Source organism: Mus musculus, chromosome 4 (assembly GCF_000001635.26).
Source record: "Mus musculus strain C57BL/6J chromosome 4, GRCm38.p6 C57BL/6J".
Lineage (NCBI taxonomy): Eukaryota > Metazoa > Chordata > Mammalia > Rodentia > Muridae > Mus > Mus musculus.
In genome coordinates this window covers 15,264,781-15,288,368 of record NC_000070.6, presented here as the reverse complement: position 1 = coordinate 15,288,368, position 23,588 = coordinate 15,264,781, and the positions used below count along the sequence as shown (strand labels likewise).

At 41.4% G+C, this 23,588-nt stretch overlaps 1 protein-coding gene and 1 long non-coding RNA gene across 2 annotated transcripts; both read right to left on the bottom strand.

Annotated features, from left to right (window-relative positions):
- Window positions 1-1,615: 1,615 nt before the first annotated feature.
- Tmem64 (transmembrane protein 64) lies at window positions 1,616-22,549 on the bottom strand. Its single transcript, NM_181401.3, has 3 exons — window positions 21,620-22,549; window positions 7,207-7,362; window positions 1,616-5,210 (listed from the first exon to the last, which is right to left on the bottom strand). Exons 1-3 carry the CDS (start codon window positions 22,415-22,417, stop codon window positions 5,019-5,021), a joined length of 1,146 nt encoding a protein of 381 aa, NP_852066.2. The 5' UTR covers window positions 22,418-22,549; the 3' UTR covers window positions 1,616-5,018.
- Gm51436 lies at window positions 9,183-21,612 on the bottom strand. Its single transcript, XR_003955370.1, has 2 exons — window positions 17,721-21,612; window positions 9,183-17,525 (listed from the first exon to the last, which is right to left on the bottom strand). It is a non-coding gene; the product is annotated as a predicted gene, 51436 (long non-coding RNA).
- Window positions 22,550-23,588: the final 1,039 nt, after the last annotated feature.

Genomic DNA, 23,588 nt, shown 5'->3' with positions numbered 1-23,588 from the left:
AATGAATAGACCCTCTCCAAGATCCCCCAGAAACACTGGCTCTACAGGAAGCTGTACAACTGCACGTTCACAGCAGAATCATGACATTGCAAAAAAACAGACAACTGACTTGAAATCAAAGTAGTAATTTGAAGATTTAAGTGGGAAACTATCTAGTACCCTTCGTCCCTAGCCAAGGAAAGCTTTGGACAAGATTACAAGAGATATACGCTAGGTCGTACTCCAGACATTCATGCTGGCCACACACTTTATGCATGTTAAATATACTTAAAGTGTTCTACTCTACATTCCTACTCTATAAGAATTTCAAATTATTTTTTGATGCCATATTTTTTTTTATTATTACGTATTTTCCTCAATTACATTTCCAATGCTATCCCAAAAGTCCCCCATACCCTCTCCCCCCTCCCCTCCACTCCACTCCCCTAACCACCCATTCCCACTTTATGGCCCTGGCGTTCCCCTGTACTGGGGCATATAAAGTTTGCTTATCCAATGGGCCTCTCTTTCCAGTGATGGCCTACTAGGCTATCTTTTGATACATATGCAGCTAGTATTTCTGGTATTTTTATGCAGCATATTTTTCCTATTCAATTTTCCTGCAAACAATTTTTTTCTTATTTTCCAAGTCTCCTATCTAGCACATTATTGTCTCGAGGACTTCTGAGTCATTTTAAAGCAGTAGTATTAACTGGTGATTACTAAATCTGGATAACTACTTTTATTCAAACTTGAAATGGTGATTCAATATAAATTTATCACATGCACAACCTTGTTTAACACTACAATACACATGCTATGCTATGATGTTCATTATTTAGCTCAAGTACATACCCTGTTGGTATACATTTTCCCACACCTAGGAGTGCTAAGGTAGATTCTACTATCAACAAGGAGAGGGGCCACAGCCTGGTGGCTCATGGCCTTGGATGACAAGCAACCAGAAATGCCAGTGTGCTTCTCTGATGTGGATAGTGATGCTATATCCAGTTTTCAGCCTCTGAACTATGATTATTCCTTTGTGGCTTCTTTATTGTTGTGTGTGTGTGAGGGAGTAAGGTGTAACCCAGGCTGACCATGAACTTATAATCCTCTTGCTTCAGCCTCCAGGAGTGCTGGGATTATAAGCATACATCATTACACTTGACTTCCCTTGTGAACCCTTTATTTTGTGTATTTAGCATGCAGTTTTGGCAGCAAAAGATGAAAAACAGTATTGGATCAGGTAAAAAGTAACACAGGCAAGCATCACTCTGGATGCTAAGAAGAATCATTTCTGGTAGCTGTAATGTGCTTTCAAGGCAACCATCAGAGGAACTAGGCACAGAGAATTAGATTGGGAAAAGGTTTTCATTTTATGAAAAAGCATCAAACATCTAATGCCTGTGTTTAACAGATGGCATTTTGTGACACGGGAGCTGAGGAGCAAATGCTAATATAAGAAATGAGAATGGCCTGTCCACAGCCTCTCCTCTACAGTCCTAACACCTGACATGGGATCACTAGTGCAAGCATCAGCATCAACAGTGAGCAGCATTCTTCCTCCCTCCCCCCGGAACTGTTCCCTCCCATGAACACATCTTTACAACCATGGGAAAGAAAGAGAAGAGAGAAGAAACATAAAATATTTCCTTTTATTTTCTTAGGCACACGAGTGATTTGGGACACCAATTTTCAAGACATTATAACTGCTTTGCTGTTAGAATTCGGTACTGTAAATCCCAGCCACCTCTGAGAACAGTCTGCAGCAATCACTGTGCAGCTCAGACGTACCAGGTCATAACTTAGTTGCAAAGTCAACAGTGTCTGTTCAATTTGTGAGTTTATTTGAACTCCTGAGTTTTAAATAGCCTACAAGAGCAATTCCTCTCCTCCATTTAAATGGCTTTTCAGCTTAAAGCAATGAACTTTAAAAATATATATCCTAAATACCTTATTAAAAGAGAAACCAGAAACATCTAATCTGAGGATCCAGACAATAAATATTACATGGATCATTCCGAGCCTGGGAGGAGCCTTCAGCTGCAACATAATCTCAGCACCAAGGCCACCAACCCAGTTACAGTTATCTGGCTTCACAATAAACCTCTTTTTCTCTTCAATTCTCCTTTTCTGTGAATGGCACTCATCTGCCACACAGGAAGGATCTATTTGCACCAATGTGGCACACACCCAGCAGCTTTCAAGAACTGGAAAGATCAGCCTCACAGACAACAATGTAAGTCATGTAACTTCCCCAGGAAGAGTACCACCACAGGTTAACAGGTGTGATGCTGTGTGCGCCTCAACCATTTAGTTTGTTTACAGTGAGGGCAAACAAACTGAATTCCACAGTTTCCCCAAGGGGACACTGTATGGGCATTGGGGAAAGCCACTGTGGGACACTAGCAGCTGGGTACAGTGCTTCAAGGGTGAGTATGGCTGACTCTGAAAATATCCATTCACTTCTGAATATAAACTGAAAATGAACATTCCAACAATGAGACTTGATAACATGATTTTTTCACCAAGAGTACAGATTTCAATTATTCACAAATCAGATGATCAAATAAAAATGACATGAGAGCACAGTAAATATAAACATGGTTTTAAAAAGAGGTAATGCAAACTTGTCAAAGTGGCAATCTTAGAAAAAATAGAACAAAACTTTAACCAGATTGAAAACTAGGTGGACTCTAAATGAATATAAAGCAACTTTAGACTGTAGTTAACCAATGTAAGGACACCATGTTTCATTTCTATGAATATGCATTTCTTGAATACATATGGCTGGAGGCAATATGTGTCCAGAGCACTGCTTGAGAACTTCTGCTGTTGTAAGCCCAGGGTACAGGATTAGAGACAGTGAACATGATACAGCTCTGCTGCACAGATTACAGTGAATATAAATATAACCCAGCCACCAGCCACCAGATGCACCTATCAAATAACATGGCAATAATGAAGTGCTGTTTCCTGGTACCTTGGGAATACTAAAGAAAGAAAAAGCATTGCTACATTAGTACTTTAGAAATTGTCAATCCATACTATTATAAAAGTTGATGATTTATTATATAAAATTATGATTGGCAGAATACAGAAAAGTATTTCTTTTGTCTTTACATATGTAATACAATTACCAGGGAAAGTGTTAACATTTGGAAGAAGTTATTACAAATTACCAAAAGGTATTCATTTGGTGAAGTCATTCAAGTTACAAATGCTAAGTAAATATAATGCACTTCAAAATACATGAATTGTAAAGCAAGCATGAAAATAATGATCTCAAATAAAGATTCCTTTAACGAAAAATAGCCAATGAGAAACACAAGAAAAATGTTGCCAAGTTGTACTAAAAAGGATAAATCAAATATTTCTTTTATTGGGATGGTTAAACTAACTGAAACTTAACTAAACAGACAGTAAGGACTCAGTATGTATAGTTGTTTTTCTACCGATAACAAAGGTCTGGAGGCCAGGCATGCACTGTAGACCAGGTGCCTTTCGTCCCAGTTACTCTGGTCTTCTACTGCTACTCAGAGGCAGAGGGATTTACGCATCAGCAGGGGAAGGAAAGCCACCTGAACTGGGCAAAAACCTCGTGTGTGAACACAATCAAACTCTTCTCTGGGGTTAAGACTAGAAAAATCTGCTTGCGCGGGATTTCTCTGGATGTCAGCAGTACCCAGGGCAAAGGTTTTACTGCCAGCAAAAGGCAGCGGAGAGAGCTCTGATAGGTTGGAACAGTCATAGAAAAGTGAAGTCCTTAACAGAAAACGTTACCGTATCAACTACAATCTATTTGCATCAAAATTAACTCATCATTAAGTTTGCAATTAAACTATTTTAAAAATAAAGCTGATAAATGAGTGCACGCCATACGAATCATGTTGGATTATTGTATGCTAAGTCCTAAGTGCTGTTAGCAAACACACATGCTACAAGATAAAGGATTGAGACAATTTCACATTTCAGAATTCCTGAGTCTTGTCAGGGAAAAGGAACACCAAAGCCCCAAACAAAACAGCAATAATGCAGCAGACAGCACGAATGTGGGATTTTTGTTAATGTTTATAGTTTTAAAGCTGAAAGCTATGGGGACATATATATATTTTTTTTAACTGAAACTATAAACATGATTTTAAAGCTCGTTTCTTTTTAACAAGGCGTTTTGACTAAACAAGGCCACCTGAATGACGTCAGAGATGGTAAGCCCACCATTTTATAGGAACAATAAGCTTATTTCAAAGCCTAATTATTAATATAAAAGGGGGAAATGGTTTGGTAAGAGTTGCTATCGGACAGCCCTTGGATGAGGTCTAATGGGAGAAATCAATATAATCGAATAAGAATGCGGGCTCGACTTGTGAGCCACCTGCTAAATAATGTCCCTTTCACTTTGCATCTTACACAGTGAAAATAAAAGGGGTCTTAAGAGCACTTCAGTCCCACAATGTAGGGTTTACACTTGTACCGAGAGGTGTAAATGACCACAGTGACATAATGCCGGATAACATACAGTCAACCGAAATACAGCTATTTCCTTACAAGCAAGGAAAACAAAGCAGAGCTTTTCTGCTTGAAACAAGCAAGTGAACATTAAACAAAACAGTTCACCCTTCTGGAGAGAATGCCTAAGCAAAGAGCATACAACAAGAGCCATTGCGAACTCTATACTTTCACTCATCCTTAAAGATGCACACAACTATTCATGGGCTTTATAAATAAAGATACTAAACAGAAAGAAAATATTTGGGTTATTTTTCTGTTCATAAGTCCCAGCAATAAAATAATTCAAAAACACTAAAGTGCACACCTATAGGCCATTACAGGTATAACAAGGGGGGGCAGCCAGAGCTGCATCTACATTTACACTGACAGACCCAGAAAATGATTCTTGCTTTTAGAAAATTGTGCAATTTAAAAACTAGTCAGTTTTGTTTGTGCCATAATACAACAGCACTTGTCTCTGCCATCAGGTAAGTGACTGCTAGGCCTGGACAGCACGCTAGGCTCTCAACAATCACAGTTTGTAAGAATCATACAATATTGATTCCACCTCCAGAAAACGTGAGGGTCCTCTTGTTGTAGAAGGAAGAGCCACTGGGATCCGATTGATTGCCTTTAACCAGAGAGGTTTTCAGTTCCATCTCACAAGCTACAATAGCTGCATTCAATTCCACTTGAGCGCGATGGACTACATAAAACATGAGGCCAATGCTTATAACAATCTGTGAATGAAAAGATGACCAGTTACCGATATGATATACAACTAAAGGAAATGAATTCAATGACTATACAGTGTAAAAAGGCTTCACATGGATATTTCTTAAAAGTGACAGGTAGGAAGTCACACAGCTATTGGCTCTTAATTGAGCAACCACTGTTGAATACAATGGTAAGCTGGGCATTAAGAACGTGGGTTTCTAAATTCTGTAACTGTTTTATTTCTCCTTAGAGAATCACGATTTCCCTTCTGAAAACTCAATAGTACCTTTCAATAGACTATGAGGCAATGTAAAGAAATGACAGTGTTAGGAGAATGTGTGCTACAGGCTGTGTGAGCAAGATGCTACACCTGTATAAGACACACTGTATTTGTGGTACCTACCAGACACAGAAGCTATGGGAAGGGGCTGGGCTAAACGTGTAGGGTAGGAGACACACACTTTGCCCTTTCTTCAGCATGCACCCACTTTCTTCCTTAGCCTCAGAAGTATAAGAGAGAGAGAGGAACCAACAGGATGTATGTTTCTCTATTTAAATGCAAGGAGGCCAGAGGAACAGGCCTCCTAGAGAACACAAGCTTCTCTCCCACCAGTTGCTGGAGAGCAGGCTAGAGAACAGGCACAGGTTAAGAACATCTCCTCGATAGAAATTTCTGATACTAAAGAAGAAGGAGGAGTCTCCTGAGGACACAGGAGGTACGGACAAACCAGCCTGTGTGGACAAGCGAAGACAGCTTAATTTATTTCAAGCCAAAAGTAGAGGAGGACGATGACAATGAACCAGTGGAGTCTGCGGAGAGCTGGGAAACAGGAACGAAAGCCTGTACCTAGGAACTTCAGTATAACTCATCTACCTGTGGTAACTCTGACACAGAGCACATACAAAGCAGGTCAAACTTGGACATATGCCACCTTCAGGAGTATCCTTCTCTCCTCTACCTCACAATCTAGCTGCACTAAATCCCTTCTGAAACCACTGAGCTGTAACTAACATCAGCAGACCACCCCAGAGCACTGCTTCCACGTTTTCTACAAATGCCTGAGCTAAGAATTATGTATATCAAGCTTAAATATGCCCATTCAAACAAAGGAGTTAACAAACTGTGTTGGAAACGAGATGATTCTATAGTTTTAGGAGGCACTAACAATTACAGTTGTGCAATTTATAAAAATGGCATGAAAATATAAAGTTTCAAGCCAGGCATGGTGGCGTACACCTTTAATCCCAGCACTCGGGAGGCAGAGGCAGGTGGATTTCTGAGTTTGAGGCCAGCCTGGTCTACAAAGTGAGTTCCAGGACAGCCAGGGCTACACAGAGAAACCCTGTCTCGAAAAACCAAAAAAAAAAAAAAAAAAAAAAAAAAGGAAAGAAAAAAATATATAAAGTTTCAACAGTGTAAGCTGTAAGCAATCGAGGAATTCTACTCACACAGTTATTTCAGACATATTTCTAATTTCTATGAAAGAGAAAAATGATACCTACTTAATCTTTAAAAAAAACCCTTAAGAATGCGTTTTATGTCAGAGTATTCATTGTACTTTGAATAGACACAGATAGGAAATTACACCTACTATTCTGTAGGCACAGTACATGCAAAATTTAACATTATGTGATTAGCATGCTTATCCACACAAAGCAAGCAAAACAAAAACTTTAAGCCTAGATAAAAACTAATTCTTTGAACCAATACAAAATTTTTTGACAGCAGTTTTCATACAAAGTCAAGATACAGCATTTGACTTGCAATGACTTTAAAAACAACCCCCGTAAAAGGAATCCATTTTTTATGATTCTTTTCTTATGATTTTACAGAGGATATTCTATGCATCTGACCACGCCCATGTATTTCCGGGTGTTCACACAATTGAAACTGTCATCCAAATATAAAGAAGTATTGAAACAACTATCTAAAATGAAACAATTCTTCAACTGTGGCCAAGGAAACAGTCAGCAAAACAAAGAGCAGCAAAGCCAGACAACTCTTGGCCTTGCACTCACCTGTAAACAAAAGACAAAATAGCCACTAAGACTTTGTTCTGCGATGACATCTTCCATAGTCCGTAGTGTGGTTCCCAAGTAAGAATTCAGAAGCTGAGTCGGGAGCAGCCCAGCTGAAGACGCCATCAGGTAGCTGGGCAAGGGGACGTCAGTAATCTGGAAAGTAGGTTAAAGGTCACGATTTGTTATCAAGTGCAAAGTCACATTTCTATAAATCTTGTCACTGCTGGCTTTTTTAGGGTAAAGATCTGAAATATGGATGAAGCACCCGAACAACTATCAAGGGAATATATGCAACCCATAGACTTAGAAGGAAATTAAACTTTTAATAAGAATTTACTATACTACTCTACAATTATTGAAAGAGACATTTAGCAACTAATTTTTCTTATCTATGAGCAAAGTCCACATACAGATCAGCATGTAAACACTTTTGTGATTCTCTTGCATCTTATTAAATAAGCATCAACATTCTTTTTTTGTTGTTGTTGCTGTTTTGTTTTTTTGTTTTTTTTTTTTCGAGACAAGAGTTTCTCTGTGTAGCTCTGGCTGTCCTGGAACTCACTCTGTAGACCAGGCTGGCCTCAAACTCAGAAATCCATCTGCCTCTGCCTCCCAAGTGCTGGGATTAAAGGCGTGCGCCACCACTACCCAGCTATCATCCACATTCTTAAGTAGCAATGGGGTGGTTATACTCTGAAGCCAAGTTAGACTGGAATGGTATACTGCAGGGATGAGGACCCAAGGAATTACTGTTTCCATCACTCTTGATGCAGAAATCTCAACATTGCCTATTTCTTGATGTCTGTGTGGTAATTGCTGTTTTCTTGTTATTAAGAATTCACAAAGCCATAATTAACATGTGAAAGTCAGCATACACCCAAGAACCTGAGCAATCTTTTCCTCAAATATAGCTACATCCTGCTTACTCCTTAGCAGACAGACTCCAGCAGACCAAATGAGAAAACATTTCTAAGATTAGACCATGAAGAGAAGAAGGCCTTCCATTTCCCCTGAAACAGGCTATGTGCGGTATTGTTAAAGTAGCTCCAAGGACACTTGTGGGGACAGGACCTGATTTCTGCAGCCAATAGCTAGGAAAGGCCTGGAACCTCCCAACAGCCACAAGAGTGTGCCTGGAAGGGGCCTCCCTGCCAATCAAGCCTCAAGATGGCTGGAGGCCTGACCCACATCTAACTGTGGAACTATGAAGGAGTTATGCTCGCAACTGCATTCCTGTCCCACAGACAAACACTATTAAGTTCTAGTGATCTGTAAAGCAACAAGTAATATGCATCTCAGTTATTTTAGTATAGATCACTAAAAAAAGCAACTACTGAAACAGCAAAACTTTACACTACACTCCAAATCAATCCCAGACATGTGTGTACTGCCAACAATGGCATATGTCCATCATGCTTACTACAGAGTCAGTTTTCAGCTTCCCATGATACCATTTGTACTTTTTTCATTTATACTGATACAGGGTTTTTCTGACAATTTTTATATATGACTTCATTTGTTCTTAGTTGCCCTATATTCTCAGAATGTTATTCTTTTCCTATTCCTAAGTGCTCTTTACATATAAGGACACAAGTTGATCTATTTTACCTAACATACATTTTTTATGGTACTGTCCCTATACCGTAAATTTTGAGTCATGGCCTCACTATGTTATCTAGATGTGCCTCAAATGCTTGTGTTCCTTGGCACCACAGTCCTCATATGAACTATAAGGTGAACAGTTCATCTTATAGAAACACATGAATATATAATCAAATGTAAGAGAACTCTACCATTTTTATGTTCATGAAGGTTTTTTTTTTTTTTTTGCTTCTTTCCCTTGCCTTTTTAATACTCACCATTATATAATTCTGGAATTTATTAATTTTAAAAGTAATGGCATGGATTTATTCCTTTCCTTTCCCAAGAGTAAATTTTGTTAGCATTACAAAATGGATATTCAAGTTTCTTTATTTGCTTGTGGCTTTAGTATGAATTTCCCACCCCCTTCAAACATACTCATTATTGTTAAGAATTACATCTATTCTCACTACTTAGTCTTACAGATTATCTTGCCATTCAAATAACTAAATTAAATTTTATAATGAATCTGGTACAGATGAAAAATCTATGTGTTGAGTATCCTTATCCAGATGTGTATAATTACTCAAAAAATTAACATATTTTACTGAAATTTGGCCATTTAGCCATATTCATGTATTTGTTAGTTGAATTCTAGTCATCTTCTATATTGTGAATGTGACTTCCCCACACACCATTTAGTTATTCTCGGTATGTAAGAAAGCTACCACTCTATTAAACTTTCTTAAACTAATTTTAAGATCCAGGATTTCAGCCACCCATAGGCAGCTGCTCTATGTCAATTATATCAATAATCGTGTAGATTATAATTCCATTATTGTTAAATTAATCTATAGTCACAAACAGGAGATGCAGCATTGTTGAGTTGGAAAGAATATTACAGCAACAGAGTTGGTAATTCATTTATCACTGAGACATAACTGTCCATGCAAGATGCCCTGATTATTTGCTGAAAGAGACACAAAGTAAGATTCTTCAAAGAATTACATATATGGTCAAGCATACCACTACCTCAGACACAGAAAGGAAGCCTTGAGAAAGAGAAGTGCAGAACACTAAAGAGTAGAGTAGAATCAAAATTAGATATGGGAGCCTAGGCCAGGGGGCAACTTTATAAAAGGAGGCAGTGAGAAGGACATGGAAGCCGAAGCATGTGCTAAGCAGACATGGATGGGTGCAATGAAGGCAGGTCCTCTGGGAAAAGCATCAACAGGGACACTGTGGGAGGGGAAGTCCAGACGTAATAATGACATTGGCAGGACATTCTGGGTTGTTTAGTCACATGCAAGGGAATCTTGAACACTAAAGACAATAAAAGCAACCAAGATGAAACACAGAACAGACTTGGTAAAGAGGACCAAGTCACTCAAATGAAAAGAACCAGGGCCTTTGCTCACAGGAGCAGAGGATCATCTTTAAAAGGGAAAAATGCTAAATGTATACAATGGCAAAATAAGGAAAAAGTGAGTGATAAAAATCCTGTGATATAGTTAACATGCAACTTATCAAAATTATATTTAAATATTGAAGAGGCTTGAGAGGAAGTTAAGAGTGGCTGCTGCTCTCCCAGGAGACTGAAGCTTGGTCTCACACCAGGGTGGATCCTCAAATCCTGTAATTTCAGTGTCTGGAAATCTGATGCTCATTCTGGCTCCCAAGAGCACCCACATACACACTGAACATAGGGACATACAGACATACATAAGAATAAAAAGTGTGTGTGTGTGTGTGTGTGTGTGTGTGTGTGTGTGAACAACTCAGTGGTTTAGAGCATGTACTAATCTTACAGAGGACCCATATTATAGTTGCCATCGCCCACACTGGGCAGCTTGGGGACCCAAAGCCCTCTCTGGCTCTACAGGCACCTGGCACTCATGTATAAATAGCAGCATGTACAGATAGGCACATACACATAATTTAAAAGATAAATCTTAAAATACTGAGCTTACATTCCAAAACGTCCTAATATAAAATTTCAGTCTACAGCCTTAGATCTGTCTCCAAACGGAATTCATAATTAACATGCAAAGAACATAAAAAATTCCTGTTGGGAATGCTAACAGATTTCAGAAACAGGACAGACTGGACAGTTGCTTTTTACCATGACTACCGTCCAACATAAAGTCAGGTCCATCAAAATGTAAAGGATGCAGCCTCATCATGGGGGAAAGTACCATAGCACTTCACCTACTGTTTCCATGATGCTATCTAAGAGAAGCAAATGACAGACTTCAGATAATCACTCTGGACAGCTCTGCTAGAGAGAACATAACATAATCACTTCCTAAGCTATTAATCACACTACTAAAGATAAGATTTCAACTTATTTTAAAGGAGAATTTGAACAAGCCCTAATCCTCGTCAGAACCTACATTTTTCTAATCTTTGACAAACACAAGTTCCCAGCCTCCTCTCCCAAGTCTTTGCACACATAATTTTAAATGTCTGTTTACTTGTCTCTTCAGAGACAAAGATCCACGCAGGGCAGTGCACTGGGATTACCACCTACCTAGATAGAGTACCCTAGGACCCTGGCACCACAGTTATCCTCCAGATGCAAAGAGCCAATGGAAATCCTAATCTAGAACATCAGTTTTAGTTGGACAGTTGCTATGGTCAGTGACAGAAATTATCTAGTAAGGTTTTCAGAGATTAGTAATGTCACCTGACAGACATGTGTATCTAAGCATATTATACATCGGTAATATATACTTTTAAATAAATACTCATTTTTATTTTATGTGTACGTATACATTATTATTTTATCTGTACATGTATGTCTGAGTTTATGTACGTGAACTACAAGTATGCAGGTGCCTGAAAAGGTCAGAGAGTCCCTGGAGCTAGGGTCACTGGCAGCTACACGCTGCCCAATGTGGGCACTGGGAACCAGGTCCTTTGTAAGAGTAGTAGCTGCCATTTGTCCAGCACTGATGATAGATAGTAATTTCTCCAGAGTTACTATGACTCGCCTGAAGAATAACTTGGAACTCACATTCTTCTGAGGTGGGGCATAAAATACTATCCTTGGGGAATTTTGCTCCAGAAATATAGTCATTTTTGAAGTTTACATTTCTTACACAGGGTTTTACAAATTCTAACTTAAAACACTAAAATTTATTACATAGAATAACTCTATATAGAATTAGTAAAAAGCATAAAAGTAATGTGTTCACAAAATCTCAAATTTTACCTGTAACTCTGTGAGTCTAATATTGGGTTGGGCAAACTAAACACCTCCTTACATTAGATACACTTCAGGCTTTGTGAATCAATGGTATTGTTTAGTCAATTACTATCAAGATATTATGTAAATTCTAAGTATAATATATTAGATATTATACAGAAAAATCATGAACACCTACCTTGATTTTTATTAAAGACAGAAAGCATTTAAAGTTACTATAGGTTCTACTTTTTATTTACTTCTTGATATAGTATGTGCTTTCCTGCATATATACTCCATACACTTACTGTTACTGCTTCAGAAATGTTAGAGAAGAGCGAGAAAGAAGTCAAATACAGTAGGTAGTTTTCTTTTTTTTTTAATTTATTTTTTTAATTATGTATTTTCTTCATTTACATTTCCAATACTATCCCAAAAGTCCCCCATGCCCCCCCACTCTCCCCCCCCTCACTCCTACTTCTTGGTCCTGGTGTTCTTTTGGCCTGGTGTACTTAGGCATATAAAGTTTGCAAGACCAATGGGCCTTTCTTTCCACTGATGGCCGACCAGGCCATCTTCTGATTCATATGCAGCTAGAGACACAAGCTGGGGGGGGGGGGGGGTACTGGTTAGTTCATATTGTTGTTCCACCTATAGGGTTGCAGACCCCTTCAACTCCTTGGGTATTTTCTCTAGCTCCTCCATTGGGGGCCTGTGTTCCATCCAATAGATGACTGTGAGCAATCACTTCTGTGTTTGCTAGGCCCCGGCATAGCCTCACAAGAGACAGCTACATCAGGGTCCTTTCAGCAAAATCTTGCTAGAAAAGCTGGCCTGACCAGGGTAGTTTTCACTCTTAGGAAATTTTAAAGTATTTCAATTGACTTAAAGGACTGGGGAGTAGCTCAGTTAGTAGATGCTCACATAGTATGCATGAAGCCATGGGGACCATCCAAACCAAGGCATAAACTGACTGTAGGTCTGCATCTGCAATCCTAGCACATACGAGGTGAAGGCAGGAGGCTCTGAGGAGATCAAGGCCAACTTCCACTACATAATGAATTCAAGACAAATGTCTGACACAGGAGATCATGTCTCAAAAAACAAAACCAAACAAAACCACCAAAAGCAAATAATCTCTCTAAGTGTCATTCCCTCTTCTGCAGATGCTTCCACGCCTGTCCTGTTCCCAGTCTTGGCTGCCAAGATCAGAACCTCACAGGTCAGTCCTACAGTAACAGCCCCACTCCTCACTCTTTCAACTACAACTTGTTAAATGCATCTTCTAAATGCACCACCACCCCATCAGAGTCCACTTAGTGTCTTCCTTTCCAACACGGACTGAACCCTACAGAAACCTCTGCAAAATGCAAACCTGATCCTCAGTAAGCTCTGGCCAGTGGCTCTCAGAAGGAATGGATGCCTCAGTGTGAGTTCCATCTCATTTCTGCAGTCTAGCCTTTGACCACATAATGCTTTAGGTCAGAGTTCCAACCACATCTAATTGCTTAGTGCCTAGCACATCCTTTGCTTCTGGAAAGAATACTCAGGCTTCTTCCCACTCCCTTGGCTAGGGCAACGGTCATTCACTACCCAAAGATTCCTGAAGGAAACTCTGATACCCAAAGACAGTATTTAAGTGCTTCCAGTGGCTGTGATGGACAGACCTTATCCCATCACACTGGACAGCACTGGAGAACCCACAGTTGATTTGTTCCTGACCCAGAATAAATTTTATTTATTATTCTTCTAGACCATTACAAAAAAATACCTAATAAATATTAGCTGCAAATATATGTTAATTAGAAGCTAATTATATCAACCTCAAAACTGGTTTGTTTGCAAATATGAAAACAACAGCTGCTATTTACAATCAGTCTGAGATTAAAAAAAAAAAAGTCTACCTGTAAAGAACTATCTAGAAATGCTCACCTAGCGTACAGAAAACTACCTACAGAGTTACTATCAATAATATTTGCGCCATATACCTAGAATGTTTGTTCCCCCTAGAATGTCCCTGTCTTAGGACTTTGACATTAGGCTTGGACTTATTCAGATATTTATGTGTAATATCTAGAACAGCAGTGAGTATGCAGTAGGCACCTACTAATTGCCTGCTAAATGGATACAGAATGGAAACTAAAAGTATTTCCAGTAACTTCTGTGTTAAAATTGAGATACTCTGATTAAGTTTGATAGTCCAAAGAAAACTCTTGTTACTAAAAAAAGGTAGGACTCAGGGTGGAGGTGGGGGCTGGGAGAGGTTCTACTCTTATCAGATAGAGGGTGTCAGAACAAAGGACCTTTGACTGACTAAGGTGATATGGCCATGTGATGCAAAATCCACCTTCACATAACTCAAACTTCATCAGCTCTACAACCCTAAATTCGGAACCACTTCTAATGGTTCCCAAGTAATCTGGAGAGCAATGGTCCATTTGAGAATTTGATTAACCCCTAACACTGAATCTTCCTGAGGGGTGGGGAAGGGTACAACCTGATAAAACATAGCCTCTAGAACACACGGTGAAAATTCTTTAACATAGTTTCATAAATTATAGGTTTACCTTTTCTATTCATTCAACAAAAATTGGTCAATACCTTTCTCACATAAGGTCCAGCTCTAAACTGGAATTGAAAAAGGAGAGAGACAAGGACAGCTGTTTGGTCATTAAAAGTCATGGTGCAGCACATGACTACACTGAGCAAGAAGTCATAAAAATCACTTATAACACCAACTCCTGTTAAGAAAACATAGATCAGTTAACTACAAAGCAAAGCAAAGAAGCAAAAAAACAGCTAATTGTTTTCTTGACGTGTACTTTTCAAGCTTTGTGAGGAAATCTCTTTGTAAAGCATGAGGGAAATGACGTTAAAAGAGCTTTCAGACCTCACTACTTTGATTTTCCTGTGTAGTCCAGGAAGAGTTATTATCACATCCCACATAGTGTTATGAGCTAGAGATAGATATGTGAAACTTATGCATGTATACAGCAGAGACACCAGAGAATCACAGAGCATGAAAAGACAGAAAGCACTTCAAGGAAATAATGAAAGCCAGCTGTCTTTAGTGACATAGGACGGTTTGAGGGTGTGGCTAAGATGCTATCTACCAACTCCCCCAGAATACACTATCTCCCCTATTTCTCTGTTCTGCATGCCATGTGCAGCAAATCAGTTTGTATTTATATTGATACATTACCTTGGGACAAGTATTATAGTCTATTATCTTTGTTCCAGTCTGTCTGTATTCATAGCACAGAACAAGAATTCAAGGAAATGAAAATACTTTTTAAATAAAACACATTCCCACTAAATTCTTTAGAAAAATTTAAAAGGTCATGTTAAGTCAGTGCTCAAAACACCTGCTTTTTAAAAATTGAGCTAAGACCTTACCTACTCTTGAGCATTTACAAGTAAGAGAACTGGAGGCCAGAGTCATTCAAGAACTTCATTGTGACCACAGTAGCTGACACAGAACTAGAAGCCCTGAGAGTCCCCAGGTTAAGACTAAGATCACATTTATGGCTTTACACATGGCCACTTTTAAAAATTAATTGTAATAGATGTAAGATCAATTGTGAATTAAATTATTAAATGAAACTCTTGTGGATAAGTCAAATCCTAGGGAGACATGTGGAAGGGTTCTGCATGCCATGTGCAGTTATGTCTGTGTTAAGTTACCATGGCATCTTTGACTGGTGGTATTCCAGTCAGTATGGGCTATGCTCCCTGATCTCTTACTCACCATCAATCCAACACGCAAGCCAAGTCCTTCTGTGGCTGCTTCTAACTTTCTAAGAGTACACTAAACAACCAAGCGTAAAGAAGCACTGGGGAGTACACAGGTCAGGACCCAGATTAGTAACCGAGACACAGGCTGAGTGGCTTCATGCTTTGTACTTTTCTAATTAATTATCTTGTTTTTACTTTACACTCAGTGCATACAACTTCCACTGAAATTGTTCTATCTTGAGAAGATGGCATGGATGGGCCTCTCTTCAACCGCAACAGCAGGAGCTGTGGCTTGGTGGGTATTTGGTTGCACTGACTATAAAGCAGAAGTGGCAAACTCTTTCCATCAAATGTGAAGTACTAAATATTTTAGGCTGTGCAGGTAAGGATTTGTCAACACCTGAACTATGCTGCCTTTTCTCAAAAAGAAAAAAGAAAAAAGCTACAGAGAACATAATATGATGAGCAAATGCCAAAGTCTGAGGTTCAGAGCATGTGGGAGCATATGAGGCACTATACTGGGGTATGGTTTGCTGACCCTAATATCTCCCTCAACGGTGCATGGTCCTGCACAATGTCTGACAGGAAGGAGGCCCAACAAGATGCTTACTAGCCAGGGTTTGGAAGGATAGCCACCTCTGAGAGAGCCAGTTCTTCTTGCACCTCCACGGAACCAGCCACTATCAGCCAGTTACGCTCCAACAGTCTTAACTGTAAGATGAAGACTATAACAGATATGAGCATTAAATAAGCAATGTGTACATGAGAGACTGGTGCCCAGTATTTCATATAGACAATGTAGACACTATTAAACTTTTAAAAAGTGAGCACCATGTCCTGCTTTTGAAATATAGAGAACAGGAAGAAATAGTAAATAATGAGCAAACCATAATGTATAATGGCTTTGTAGTAGATATTATTAAGATATGTTTTACAACACAAAGTGTATATCAAAAAAGTACAACTTCTTCAAGATAACTAAGTAAATGTTATGCTAAGTCTGATTTAAGATTGTGATATTTGTCCTTTATAAAAGATTGATACTGCCGGGCGTGGTGGTGCACACCTTTAATCCCAGCACTTGGGAGGCAGAGGAGGTAGGAGAATTTCTGAGTTTGAGGCCAGCCTGGTCTACAGAGTGAGTTCCAGGACAGCCAGGGCTACACAGAGAAACCCTGTCTCAAAAAACCAAACCAAACAACCAAACAAACAAAGTCACAAAAGATTGATACGGTCTTAAACAACTGCTGTAGTAGAACATTAAAGGACAGGCTACATGTAAATCTGCTCTGTATGGGGATGTGGCACACCACATGTAAGACAACCCCGCACACTATGCTTCCTTTAATATTTAATGTTAACGAAAAATATATTTCAAATATTTAAGGTTAATGAAAATTAATTTTCCATGTACACTTGTTTAAGAGAATTATCTACAGAAAATTTTGACTTTATATTATTTTCCTTTGACCAAAGTAAAATAGTCTTTTAGGAACTCCTGTGGCACAGCCTTATGTCAGACCTGTGTGGATTGGAAAGACTATTATGAATTCCATTACCCATACAAACCACAATCATGTAGGCCTTTGAGATCAAGACTACCATTTTATTGGAAGTAACTTTAAAATGCAGTTTTTAAGGAGGACCTCACAGAGCAGCTATCACAAGAATGGTGTAAGGTGCAGGGTGCGATGGTCTGAATGGACTGATCAAAGTCTTTCTTCTAGAAGAGGGTAGTCTTTAAGAACTGTCTCTCCTGTACTCAGTACCAACAGTCCTTCTTTACTGGTCTAGAGCTCCTTTTACCTGGAAACTGAGAAAAGTGAAACCTGAAGTTTCTAGTAGAGACAGGATTTCATTTGCTAAATTTAAATAGTGTCTACTTCTAAGGGTGCCAAGGATTAAATAAATGAAGACATCAAAAGGTGCATTGCCACTCACTATAGATGGTAAAGAAAGAACTAGTCAAGGGTAGATACAATCCATTCTCAGGGGAAAGAAAACTTACCTGAGGATTCACAAAGGGAAATAATCAAATCATATTTGTATTGCAGAGTTCACTTTTCGATAAAGATGGGAGAATGTTAGCCTGAAGCAAAAAGCAGGGACATTTGGTAAAGGTTCCTGAATCACAGCAGAGGTAGTAGGCTAGACTGAAGTGTCTGTCAGGAGGCAATGCTCACAGGACTCGGGCTTGATTAACACTTGGTGTGTGGACAGCATGCCAAGTACCAGAGGCATTAAGTCTATGCTAGCTGCTCTACTCTCTCCTACTGCCACACCATCATCATGCTGTGGGGTCAGGCCAGGAAAAGGTGAGATCCGCTACAAAGGACCCGTCAAAGTCCAGAATTAACTCACTGTTCTGAGCAACCAAGCTCAAGGCAACGCAACTTGGTCATGTATTTGAACCCAGTCATTTCTTAAAGTCTTGGAACAAATTTATTATTGTAAATTTTTTAAATTTTAAATTATTGTAAATTATTGTAAAGTTGGTCAAAATTTATGTTCATCGTACATAACTGCAAAATGGTAAAAGTTGAAAGGCTGAGTGTCTGGGGATCTCAATGTGAACTCTAGTTTAGAATCACACAACATGGTGAACTCAGTCATCTAGTTCCTTTCCTTTAAAACTGAAGTCAAAGGAGGGTATGTGAACTCACAGAATACGACAGGCAACTTGCTCATGCCCATGACCGTGTAGCTTGCTCAGGCTAGGAAAAATCGAGATCACTACAAGCGACACTTTAAAGCAGAAAATGCAGTTCCTTACTGACAGCAACCAAGTGCAAAGCAATGGCTCTGCCAGCCCAAATTCCAGAGTCAAAACAACATACGGCAGTGGGTCCTTCCCCAAAGCTAAGTTTGACACAACCCATACCAAGCAGAATAAAACTTCCCTTTTGGGCCACCGAAAACTAGAAGTTATCACTACAGCCTAATTTAGGCTACCATGAATACTCTAGTAAGAAAAGCATACAAGCCATCTCAAATGTGTCCAGTTAGGAACCGTCCTCAGCAAGACGCAAACTCTAAGTCCCGAGATCAGGACAACATGCAACGAGACCTGCAGATACAGGGTTTCCTGCAGATACAGGGTTTCCTGCAGATACAGGGTTTCCTGCAGATACAGGGTTTCCTGCAGATACAGGGTTTCGCCAATGGCCCTGCAGAGAGGGAGAGGTTTTACCTGTTCCCCAGAAGAAATGATGGGAGAGAGAAACACACTTGAAGAATTTTGTTTCTTATAGCTCAAGGATCAATACTATGTAGTGATATTTTCTATTTTGAGAGTATCAAATGTTGTGTGTGAGCTTGCTAATCTCTTTCTAGCATACAAGAGAGAATTAAAGAATTATGGTTAATAATTAGAAGCAAAGGGAGCCCTTTTTCATTTTCCATATACTCAACTTTTACAACTGGCTTCTGCACCAACAATAGGATGGGCAAGGAAAAATAATGCCTTCAAAGCAGTAGCTTAGTAGATACGCATGACTCTACAGCACCTACAAATGAGGAAGCATAGATGTCACGTAGCAGGAACCAAGCAAAGACTATTTTTTCAAAACCTGTGCTTTGTCTGACTTTTATACCTAAGTTTCTCTTTGCGCTAATTATATTCATGGTCATTGAGAAAATGAGAAGTTAGTCTCAACAGGAGGGGGGCAGTACTTTAAAAGACTCAATAAGGAGAAAAGTAGAAGACCAAAAAGTATGCTTGGCTAGGTATGATCGGCAGGAAGCCTTGAGGGTGGAGGCACAATGACGGTCTAGAAGGCGAAAGGGAGAAATCAGGTTAAAGCCAACTTCACCCTACACTGTGCTTTCTCGTCTCACAGATCCTGAGCAAGCACAGCCAACTGCTGAGGTTGAAAGGGCCTCTCCTGCGAGAAGACAGCCGAGGAGGATGTGAATCAACAGACCATATCCAGTGGCTTCCTGACCTATCCTGCCTGTTTGTGTTTGAGAACTGTATAGAAACACACACTGCATCAGCTGATTACATGTTGCAACTGCAGTTCTGCCTCGGCAGGTGACTCTAAAAGTTCCAAGATAAATAAATGAGGCTTTGTTTTCTTCTATCTAAAATGGTAACAATATCCTCCTGTAATAGAATTTTTTATTTTTTTCTCCTGATCCAGTAATGCCAAAATGAAAGGCTCCTGACCCCTGTTAAACTCAACTACAAACTGAGTAACCTCAAACTATTTGCAGTAGTATAGTACTTCTTATGAATTTAATATATACGAGACATTAGGAAAGGAAAAAGTTGTAATCAGTATATATCTTCCTCAATATCCATGACTTTACTAGCTAATAAATATTCCATGAAGAAACAGAGAGGGCCACAGGCTGAGGCTCTGTCTAAGCCATAGGTCAAAGTCTGGCTCTACCACTTATTTACTTCCGAGACGACCATAGGTGATTACAACATAAAGAGCAAACAGTAGATAAACACTGAAATGCAAGTCAGACTCTTACATATATATCACATGTAATCCCAGTAGCCTAACAGGCCAGGCCCAATACTTTCCTCACTTTGCAAACAAATTAAGGTGCAGAAAGAACAAGACACCTTAGCCAAGGTCAGCAGACGCCTAAGACAGGACAGCAGACTACCAGCATAGTCTTCTCATCTGTTGTAGGCAACAACTATTGGAAGTCATGTGTACCAGCTGAAGAATGGAAGATACCTGGAGAGAGCCTAGAATAGCAGTTGTCACATACTATGTAGACAAGAAAAGATGCAGGTTGTGCCAGAGACAGATCACACCACCAGAATTAAAACTATACATGCTCCTAATCCTCCATCATATTTCCAAGCCTTGGTACAGCTGATCTATTATAAGGCTGATCAAAGTTTATGTTCATATTTCACAACATGAAACAATAAAAGCTGAGAAAGGCTGAGGCCAAACTTACTGCTATCTCTCAATACATGCAGTTTCCTTTCAGTTGACGGGTGCATACCTGGGAATCTCAGGTATGAACTCTAATGTGCAATCACTGAATGTGGGAAACCCATTCAGTCTTTTTTCTGGAAAGTCAAAGCTGGGCATGGGGATTCATGTTTGTAATACAGCACTAAGGGAGGTTGAGGCAGGAGAATCACTGCCAGTCTAGGGTCAGCCTGAGCTACTCAGTGAGTTCTAGGATAGCCTGGGCTAGAAAACAAAACATAGTCGGATTAGGTTTCATAATTTGTCCTAAGGCCATAAAGTTCCCATCAAGTGGTTGCCACCTCACCAGCAATGATTTATACCTTTAACTCAGGTGCATCCTCGCTATAGAAGCCTACACAGAATAAACTAAACCTCTGACCATAAGTGCAAGAGTCTTTAGATAATGTGTGTAAGAAGAGCCGGTGCTCATTTTGTTTTTATGAACCACCCAGGTGACTTCAAATAGAGTTCTAAACAAAGATAAACAGGATTCTCAGCTTTTCCAAGACAGCAAACTACTTTTAAGAAGCTTACTACAAATTTAGGAAACTCCAAGAACTTGGGGTCTACTGCTGTCTCCTCCTCCACTGTTAAAAACAAAAGCGATCCATGCTCCAATATAACCAGAAACCTGAATCTGAACCCTGCTGCATTTATGCAGGGCAGAGAGAAAGCTGGGGAAGTCAAGTCACAAAGCTTTATGGCTCAAGAGCTACCAAAGTACTTTTTTTTTATCAAACTCATACACAAACACACGCACGGGGGGGGGGGGGGGGGATAGTTCTTTATCAGGTCTTCCAAGGGGCTGTGTTATATGAATTTGTAGTGTAATTTTTTTCAGGGTGCCATAAAAATGTCAATGACTCTTCTGTCATACAGAGCGCCTCCTAGGGTGGTCACAAGGCCTCTAAAAGACAAATTTGGAGAGAGCACGAGAAGGAGGGGCCAGGGGGACCCCACTTACCGAAAACACTGCATTCTGAAGCCCAAAAGGTATGGGAGTCAGCCGGGCCAGCGCCACCACCTTCAGGCCGCTTCCTCCCTCCACGACGCGGATAACGGCGCTCAGCTTGTCGCTGTTCTGGATCCTGGCAGCCACCCAGGCGGTGAGTAGCCGCTTGCAGACCACATGAGCGATAAAGGTGCCAATGAGGACGCCCACCACCATGAGCCCCATGCCTAGCACGAAGCCGTACAGGTAGCCGGCCGCCACATTAAGCACGATGTAGCCCCAACCGCAGGGGAAGGAGACCACGATGAAGCCCACGACGAAGAGCAGGACACCGAGCAGCGAGTCGAGGCTCTCCACCCAGAGCAGGAGGTGCTGCAGGTAGCGGCGGACCAGGGCCAGGGAAGCGAAGCACAGGGCGGCCAGCACGCACACCAGCACGAGGCTCCGGCACCAACAGGTGCTGCCGAGGCAGCAGCAGCGCCAGTTTCTCACCTCGGCCACCCCGACCACCACGCCGCCGCCGCTCCCGGGGCCGCCTGCCAACGCCCCGGCCGGCGCCGGCAAGTCCGAGGCCGCGGGCAGACCGTGGCGCTCCAGATAGGCGCCGAGCAGGGCGCCCGAGGCCGCCGCCGCAGCAGCAGCCGCCGCCGCGCTGGCCCCGCCCCCGCGGGGAAGGCGGTCCTCCGAGCGGTCCCCTCCCGCTGTCCGCTCCGGTGCCCAGCGGCCCGGCTGCTCCACGACTCCCGTCCGACCGGCGTGCTGCAAGGCCCGGGGCAGCGTGTGGGGCAGGCTCCCACCGGGGTTCCGCATGCCTCGGCCTCAGCCGGCCAGTGTCTCCACTCCCGCCGCGTCCCCCCGCCTGCGGCCTTCCATGGCACCCCGCACGCCAGGCCTCGGCTCCCTGCGTCCTCTCGCGGGGAGGGAACGGCCGGAGAAGGGCGGCAGCGGCGGTCGAGACGCGGTCCCGCCGGGAGTCGGTCGAGTCTGGACCCCGCGCCCGCAGAGCCCGCCCCCTTGGGCCCGAGGGGCGGGGCACGCGCAGAGGGGGCGGAGACATAGCTGGGTGGTCGGTCACGCCCCCGTGACGCCCGGCTGGTGCTGCGGATGAGTGGCGAGGTACCCGCGTCTCTCAGGCAACGGAGGCCTCGGCTGCCCGGGGCAGAAGAGTGAGGCGGAGGGAGGCCACGGGAAGCGGAAAGGGGACCCGGGGCTGCGCGCTCTCAGCTTCCACGGGCGCGCGCGTGCCTGCGTGTCAAAGACCCTTGGCCGCAGCTGCTGGGACTCTTGCCAAGTGCCTCTCTTTGGCTTCTGATTGACCTTTCCTGCAAACCAGCAGTGGGGTGTCGCTCTCCCCCAAAAGCTGTCTGGCGACTTTAGGGGAGGAGTTCTTATCTGTTCGTAGGAGGATAATTGTACCATCCCAGAGAGCAAAGTCTCCCAGTGGCTTCTAGATAACTCGGTTGTTTAGGAGCCCAGGGAATTGGTTGTGAAGAGCCACTCTTCAGAGAATGTGCCTTCTAGACCCTAGTCCTTTCCTGAATGCCAAGCACTGTGCTGCGTAGAGTGGAAAAGATTCCTCAAAAGACCTTTATAAAAAGGGTTGCTGTTACCAGCCCTTTCACGAGCTATGTATAGACTTATGACTGACCCAGTGCTAGGAGAGCAAGGTAAGGAATCAAAGATGTTAGCTAGAGTTCTTATCTGAGATAGTAGATAGAAGAAAGCCATTGACTTAAGGAAAATATTACAACTATGTACAAATGAAGTTGATGCATCAGAGTTGAGATGTCCATGATATCCACCCAAAAGTGGCATTCCAGTGGATGTTTGAAAATAGGAATATGGCGTTGACATGAATTATCACTCCTAGAAATTTTGACATTGATACACAGGCAACCGTTAAGACCATGGTTATGGATGACTGAATAGTAGTAGGTGTACTAAATATTCCCTGTATTCTCTACTCGGTCATAGTAGGCTG